This window comes from Artemia franciscana, unplaced genomic scaffold (genome assembly GCF_032884065.1).
Source record: "Artemia franciscana unplaced genomic scaffold, ASM3288406v1 PGA_scaffold_62, whole genome shotgun sequence".
In the NCBI taxonomy this organism is placed as follows: domain Eukaryota; kingdom Metazoa; phylum Arthropoda; class Branchiopoda; order Anostraca; family Artemiidae; genus Artemia; species Artemia franciscana.
In genome coordinates, this window is record NW_027062701.1 from 542,663 (window position 1) to 551,225 (window position 8,563).

Genomic DNA, 8,563 nt, shown 5'->3' on the forward strand with positions numbered 1-8,563 from the left:
AACACACGGGTACAAGATTAATTTTTCTTTTTCTCTTTGGTCAGACTGATGATTAATTGTTTCTAATTTATTGTTAAATAAGCTATATTAACTGCTTCAGATATACTGAGACATAATAAGGAAATTCTTGAGCACAATTCAATTTTTAACACAATAACGAAAACAGAAAAAAACTATCCAAAATGTACTTTGATTCCAAAGTGCAAATGGCATGTTAGCTTTTAGGAGGTTTGAGTGGCGCGCCAATAATAGTGGTAATTTCTGTACCTTTAAGTTTGATTTGGTTATTCATTTTATTTTATTTTTGTGTAAAGTTTGACTTATTTTTGTTTAATTTTTGCTCGGTTTTGGTTTTAACATGGCCTAACTCTTTACAATTATTTAAGAACTTCTACCTAAAAGGTTTTTGTTTTAATTAGGTTCCATCACAAAGCTTGGAGTTTCTTAATAAACTTATCTCTGTACTCAATTTCTTTACGTTTCTGCACTAAAATGAAAAGCCTATAATGCAAACGCTGATTATCCTTAAAAATTTGGTCATCAACACAGAACGCAAACAGATCAATTTGATTAAAAAACCACTTCAAGGTTACAAGTTACAAGGTTGCCTAACCTAACAGGAAAAACTTACACTGCAAAACAGGTTCGAGAAAGATGAATTCCTTGTTAAATCTATCTTAGGCAAGATTTGTTTCACTGGCATACCCCTTCCCCCCCCCAAAAAAAAAAAAAAAAAACTTATTTCTTATCTGTATATAAGGGGAGATATTTTCACTATGCAATAAAATAATTTTGTATGTCTTTTTACTGGAATTTTTAACTTTAAGTTCCTATTGGCAAAGATTCACATAAATGTAAAGCACTCAAAATTCAAACTTTTTTTACTTTGGACCAAAACGAATAGGAATCAACAAAAATGGTAAGTTTTCAAAGAAATTAGACAGTTTATGTACAGTCAGCCATTTTTTTGGGAAAATCCTTCTCTCTTTTCTATCACTAGTGCACATACAAAAAAAATGTACCTTCTTCGTCTTATTTGTTTTCTTTTCCTTTTGCACCTTTTCCATTTTAAATCCTTCAATATGTAGCCAGGCAAGCAGATTTATTAACCTAAGAAATAGAGAAAATAATTTTTTTAGACAGAGAGTATACTAAAATAAACATGTCTCCATCATTTTATAATAGTATACAGAACTAACCCTTTCGGAACAGGATTTTAAGAGTGTTTTTCAAAAAAGGAAAAATAAAACATGAAAAGTCCAATTTTTGCAAATGCTTTTCATATTTCCTAGGCAAGTTTGGTAATTCCTAAGCAGTAGTAATCATTACCCCATTCGCAAGCATGAGCTAAAAATTAATAAAACACCCTTACTGCTTTTGAGTTTGTTAGAATGAAAGACAAGAACCTACATTCTATGAAAGAAAATATAGGCTACACATGAAAAAAAAGTTTGGACAATTTTCTTTTGAAATTGACATTAGCATAAATACCAAGTTCATTATTTGATCCACAACTACCACCAACCCACCCACCCCCCATAGCCCCTTTTCATTTTCATTGTCCCAGAAGGAATACTCTAGCGTTTTCTACAGTAAAGAGCCATATGCTTTCAATGAATTATCGTTATTTTTTCCAGCAGTACTTCAAATGGAAGGAGGGGTTGTAAAAACTTCGAAGGTGGCTCATTCAATAGATAATTGAAAATTTCTATTGCCATTTTAAAAGTCAAAAGTGATGATAGGGCAACCAGCATTCCTCCCACAACCTTTTCCACCAAAATCAATTTAATCAAAATGTTGAAATAGCCATTCTATTCAAAATAGTCCACATATCAGATAACTACAAATAAGGGGTTGACACATCCCCCCACAACCCTCAGGGCAAGGACTGTAAGTTGTGCAAACTGCCAACTGTTAACATAAAAGGTTTTTTTTTTCGGGGGGGGGGGGAAAGAAGGCATGTTTGATCCTGAATCTCCGAAAAGGCTTACAATATCAAGGTGAAACTTTAAAAAGATATTGAGAAAAACATATTTAACGTGTTTATTTGGTTCCCATTTGTGTATTGATTTCATTAGATCTGGTATTTCTACCACATTATGTCCATCCATTCCCAAATTCGGTAATTTATCAGGTCTTTTATATTCCTGTTGGAAACCGAATTTGGTAGTTCTATCGCCATTGGTTGTAATTAAACATGTTTATTTTGTTCCTATCTGTGTATTAGTTTTATTAGATTTGGTAGTTCTACCACATTAAGTCTGTCCATTTCCAATTTTGGTGATTTAGCATATCTTTTTTATACCCATTGGAAACCAAATTCGGTAGATTCAACAGTTCTGTCAAATTTGGTTGTAATTTAACATGTTTATTTGGTTTCCATTCATGCATTGATTTCACTTTATTTGGTATTTCCACCAAATTAAGTCCATCCATTTCCAGATTTGATGATTTAGCATGTTTTTTTTTATTCCTGTTGGAAACCAAATTTCGTAGTTCCATCACATTTGGTTGTAATTTAACATGTTTATTTGGTTCCCATTTGTGTATTGATTTCATTAGATTTGGTAATTCCACCACATTAGGTCCATCCATTTCCAAATTTGGTGATTTAGCATGTCTTTTTTTATTCCTGTTGGAAACAAATTTGGTAGATTCAGTAGCTCCACTGCATTTGGTTGTAATTTAGCATGTTTCTTTTGTTCCCATTTGTGCATTGATTTCATTAGACTTGGTAGTTCCACCACAATAAGTCCATCCATTTCCAAATTTGGTGATTTAGCATGTTTATTTGGTTCTTGGTAGTAACCCAAGTCAAAATATTCAGTAGTTTCATCGCATTCAATCCATCCATTTTTCAAATTTGGTGATTTAGCACAGTTATTTGGTTGCTGCTAGTAACCAAATTCAGTAGATTGTCCTGCAGAAAAATGATAAATTGAAGCACTGACAGGACAATTATTTTAAATCTTTTACACCCAAGTCTAAACGTAACCAAAAGTAGATGATTGGCTTTTTTAGCAGCAAAAGCTGAAAAACATATTTTAGATTATTGGCTGCTTGGAAACATTCTTAGTTAGAATTGTTGGGTCTGAACTGAAGTTTTTGTTGAAATCTTAGATTAAGAATTGACTGGACATCAGAAAAAAACTAAAAAAAATAAATGGAGGATTGAAGAGGAATGAATAAAATGGCAAAAAATCGAGAATACAATATTGCAACAGACAATCTCAACAACAAAAAATAAGCTTCTTACAAGTAGGAGATAGCCTACCTTTATCTTATACAAATATTGGAAGAATCATGAGGGCCTTTGGAGTTTATACATGAAGGCTGATCACTTTTACAATTTGACATTCCTTTGGGATGGGAATTCTTACATTTACAGCAGGTTTGTGAGATTTCACTGCATTTGTTTGTTTTGTGTCCTAGTTTTAGACATTGTGACATTGGATTGGGCTTGGCTTGTTCTGTCAGAGAGCCCTTCTTTTAGCTCCTGAATTGGTATTTCTAGAGTGATATTATATACAACTATTTTATTTTGGTAGTGGTTTGGAATCCATAGAGCAGATTTTGTGACAAACACCTCCACCATTGTGTTATCCATTGAGTTTGACCCATCATGTAAGTTTGAGACAGTGAGCTTGACCAGCCAAGATAAGGTGCATGTGAAACATTTTTGGTAGTATTTGGGTTAGGGGTTTTCTATGGAAATGCTACTAGAATAGACTTTAATACTAGCAGAAGGAAATTATTATATCAGACCATCTGCATACTTGTGAAAGGAGGACTCCACCTTCCACAAAAACAACCATAGTGTGGTCCAGAAGATGGTTTGGTGCACAAGAAATTTTTTTATAGATTTTTTAGTGTTGCTGTTGTGATGGTCTACAATCCTAGAACAAATTACTTGTTTATACTTTATGCATATATGCTTCTTCTTCTTCTGTTTCAGAAAATGTGAGCTTTAAGGTTAAGACTATTCAGCCCTTTTCCTTTTGACTCACTCTGTGAGCTGAATTGAACTTGTGCAATTGGTTACTCCTTATTCAACTTGTGGTAAAAATCTAGTTTAACCATTTTTTGCAATCTTGGAAAGGATTTAGGTTAGAAAAATGAAACTTTCACTAAATGGATCTACTTAATTGAGTCTTTTATGGGAAGGCATTGTCAAGTACTTCCACTCCTTTTCCTTTAGAGGGCAATGATCTATGGAAATCTTTGTGTTAGGAACAAATAAGCATTCAAATGAGGATAAATACATTTATTTAGACAGCAACAGCTACAGAAGTCTAGATATTTTGTTTGCACATACAGCAATCATCATCAGCAGAGATAATAAAATACTAAAATTGAAACTAACATATTTATACAGAATAAAATAATTAACTTCTGCACTATTCACACAATAATGAACTTCCAGGTTATTCACTACATTTTTTTTTGGATAGAGTTCAATGACAAAGTTCATCCAAGCCTTAAATAAGTAAGTTCTTTGGCTGTCTAAATAAATGGATTTATCCCCATTTAAATGCTTACTTGTCTGTCATGGAAAGGCAGTGTGGTCTGAGAAAATCATACCTAATTTAAGGTGTTATGCCAAAAAAATAAAAAAATCTTTGTGCTAGAAAAGTGAAACCTTACAAAATAGATTTTTTGCATTCATAAAAACAAGAAAGCTGTTTTCAGCTTGATAATTTTACTCAATCCCAATGTGTGAGGTTTCAAAGATCTACAAAGATATTTCTCAAACTTAGAAAAACCCATTTTTATTGTTCAAAGTTCTACTCAATTAACATGAATTGTATTTTCAAGACTAAAACCAGAGAAAAAGAAACAGAAAATTAAGGTATAATACTGAGTTCTCAAAATTCCAATAGGTATAATAGCCTAGACCTGCCAAGTTGGCAAATTTCTAAGACTTAAAAATCATAAGAAGGCTAACATAGAAGCTTTGTAATACCTTCCCAATGTGTGTTTTTGGCCCTGTATTCATTACTGAGAGTTTGATTTTCATAACCTAACTCCTTTCCCAGATAGCAAAAAGTAGCTCCATTAGAATATACCAGATATACATTGAATTCAGTGCTCTGTGTGTAGGTATGGTAAGCTAGACTCTTTGATGGTGAAATTTTGTAGTGTTTGAAGCACTTTGACAGATTGTGTTTCAGAGTAGGTTACATTCTGTGGACATCAGCATATTATGTTCAAATAGACAATGGACAGTTGTTTAATTTTTTATGCTACAATGTCTGCAAAGAAGTGCTGGGGGAATTGAGCCACTTGAATATAAAAACTGATGCAAATATTCCTGAATATTAAGCTCATTTGAGCCCAAATAAATTCTACAATATATTTTAGATAGGTGCTTGTTAGGGCAGGGAAATAGATTTAGCATATTCTTATTTAACTGTACCTCTGATACTCTCCAGCAATATATATCTCTAATGAGGATCAGTCTCCCACAAGTCATTATATGTGTTATCAATGTTGTTTAGGGTTTGATAGGTTCAACCAATAGGTCATATGCATTTGAATCACTCAATTATTCTGTGCCTTCTGTTATCACTAGCTTGCTTGGGAGTCACTTCAGTCAATATTCAATGAACCAGATCATGTATCACTTATCAGGCTATTAGTAGAGGGTGATCCACTTGCAGCAAATGCCTGCATTAAAAAAGAGAATCAGAGTAATTCAGCTGTGATTTATCATACAGCAATTTAAATATATATGCAACACAATTAAAGTAAATAATGTAAATATATATCATTCCTGTCACATACATCCAAATATAAAAACCTAGACAAATAAAATATAGAAAACAAAAACAAATAAAATATTACATATGATGACTCTAAAATTAACTAATATAGTGTTAAGAAAAAAAATCTTATAGGGATTGAACTAAACCAGTAGCCTTAACAAATCTACCTAAAAGGTTTGTGCTTAGTTGTCTAGCCCAAAGAAGAGACATGTGATGTTCTGGAACAGAATGCATTATGAATGCCTTCTCACAGCAATTCTTAATACTTCCAAATATTTTTCATATTTTCTGTAGTTGAAGATGATGTGATGCATGTCTTCATACAGTCCACATGTGTTGCAATAGGTGCCATTTTCCAATGGAATAGTGTTGATTTTCCTTTTGCATGGCCAGACCTATGATGGAAGAGGCAAGTTGAAAGGATGCAAGATACAAGGTATATTTCTTTTTATGGCTGATTATAACCATAGAGATCTAGGAGCTATGTATGAAAGGAATGGAGCCAACCCTCTTCTTTCTCCAAAATTTTTGAGCTATTTGAAGACAGGTCAGGACCAGTAATAGGAGTTTGAGTAATCAGACCCAGGTGAGAGGTTTTTTTTCAGCCTGTTCTGCTAATCCATTTCCTATTATACCACAGTGTGCTGGAATCTATATAAATAGAACTGATATACCCTTTCTTGCTTATTATGTAACCAAATTTTCAATGGCAACATTTCTTGCTTTGTGTGAAAGGTAAAAAATATGTCATAATTGCTTTCTTTTCCATGAATACTGGCCACTCCCTGGCATTAGCAGCATGGTTACCACCATAGTTAGGGCACTTGAGCACCCTGATCTTCTTTTACTGTTTTGGACCAGGGATGTTCATTGTGGGTGTGTTATCCACTACATAGTAGGAATCTCCTGCCTCTGCAGCAATTTGAAGCAATGGGGTCAAAACCTTGGCAACTGAGGCAGTGTCTTGCTTGGGCAATGAACTACTAAACTGTGCACCTTGCACCCTAGACAGATATTTTCAGAAGGAACTGAACATCCTGATTGAAGGTGTAACAAAATGAATAACTGATGGGTTTGGCTTTTTATAGGCCAGTGTTGCTTGTTTTATTCTATTTTCAACTTGGACCTCCTTGACAAAATCATCTAGATGGGTAACCTCCTTTAATGGTAAAATACAATGCCTTTTCTGTTTCTGATTAAATCGGGGTTGGAGCTAGAATCAATCATAAACTTTACTTTACAGTGATTTACTGTAATATCTGAAACAGAAAGTAGCCTATAGCAGTAGCTACTGATTGGTTTGCACCTATTATGATAATGGAGCTGTCTAGTCCAAGTCTTTCTAACACTGAACAATAATGGACCCTGCACTCATGATTTTGTTGATGTCCAAACAGTTTTTTTTTTTTTGCAATAACCATTCCACAACCTACTGGTCTCATTTGGGCCTTCTACACCTAAAGCAAAATCCTAACACTAGAGTTAGGCTATTTGGGTCAGGGGTCACAAGATTGCTAGTCCTGTCAGTAATCACAAATAAAATAAACACCCTATAGGTTAAAAATAAACAGGTTAAACAATAAATTCAAATCACAGCAACAAAAAAATTGTCAAACAAATAAAAGAAATAGGCTACAAGTAGGGGGGAAAGCCTTCAGTCAATAATAAATTAAGCAAGCAAAATAAATTAAAAGCAGGCACAGAACTAGTTTGAAAGCAGGGTAAAATACAAAAACCAAATGGCGTTTATAAGAACTCTCAGGCAAATTGATAGTTATGATGTACAGGAATCTGTGAAAATTTGCATAAAGCACAACAACAGTCAAAGTAAGCCAAAAAGCACAACAAAACAAGCATACAGGCATCAGGGACCCCAGGGACAGAGCCCTGATGATTTAATAAACAAACCGTGGCACAGAGCTACCCTTACTAGGGAAATAGCAATTTTGAATGTATTTGTTATATTTCAATTTCAATTCCGCTCAGATTATTGGACAAAAAAAGGTTCGTACATTTGTCATTCTGATTACTTTATTTCTTTCCTAAACGAAAGTTGAACAACATAAGTTTTACAACATCAATTCAGCGAACACTAAACGGACGTAAGAAGTAGAAGTAAACGCTACTAAAGCAGTAATATTAAAAACTATCATGTCAGGTGGTGGCTTCAAGAATCCAGGGCGGAGTGATGGCTGGAGCCACCTGATATCCTAGCTCCGTTTTCGTGGAAGTTCTATTATTTAATTAATTTAGAAATTAGAATTTATTTATCTAAGTAAAGTTATAATTCTGTTAGATTTAGCGTTGCCTGTTGTTTATGCTTGATCTGCTTGCCTTTTATAGTTTTTTTTTTCTGACAGTTTACCATTCAACGATGTGGTGAAAATTTAAAGAGATATGAAAATCTAAAAGTTATAGTAGAACAATTGTTCAAGGTAACAATTAAATAAAATAGAATTTTGTCAGCTAGAACACTGGAAAAAATCAAAAAAGAAAAAGACACGGCTTGTATTTACATTTAAGGGAACAAAAAGCTCAAAGCCCTTTCTACAGCTTCAAATTTACCCGGGTAAGTCCCAAACAAAATGTACACGCTAATATATAGAAATGTGTTTGTCATTTCAAGGAATAAATATATATATATTCGTGTAAAAAAGCAGAATTATCTTGATTTTCAGAAACTAAACTACTTTTTTTTAAGTTACCATCCAGACCGCAGTTAATACGCTTTTCCATTGTGACTAGTAGAACCCAATGTCATACAGATTTATCTATGGTGTGCCGCCGATGAAAGACAC

At 33.6% G+C, this 8,563-nt stretch overlaps 1 protein-coding gene across 6 annotated transcripts in view; it reads right to left on the reverse strand.

Moving 5' to 3' along the window:
* Positions 1-7,813, reverse strand: part of LOC136042080 (ectopic P granules protein 5 homolog) — a 152,052-nt gene extending 144,239 nt beyond the window's left edge. For 3 of the 6 annotated variants that reach the window (XR_010621161.1, XM_065726974.1, XM_065726971.1), the window contains exons 1-3: positions 7,674-7,795; positions 5,417-5,667; positions 1,023-1,110 (exon numbers count right to left, since the gene is read on the reverse strand). Coding sequence is in view for 5 of the 6 variants with exons in the window: in XM_065726974.1 (XP_065583046.1) it covers positions 1,023-1,067 (45 nt within the window). In the remaining variant the exon portion in view is untranslated. Of the gene's footprint in view, positions 1-1,022; positions 1,111-5,416; positions 5,668-7,673 lie in introns of all 6 variants that reach the window. The other 3 variants (XM_065726975.1, XM_065726973.1, XM_065726972.1) reach the window with 2 other exon arrangements.
* Positions 7,814-8,563: the final 750 nt, after the last annotated feature.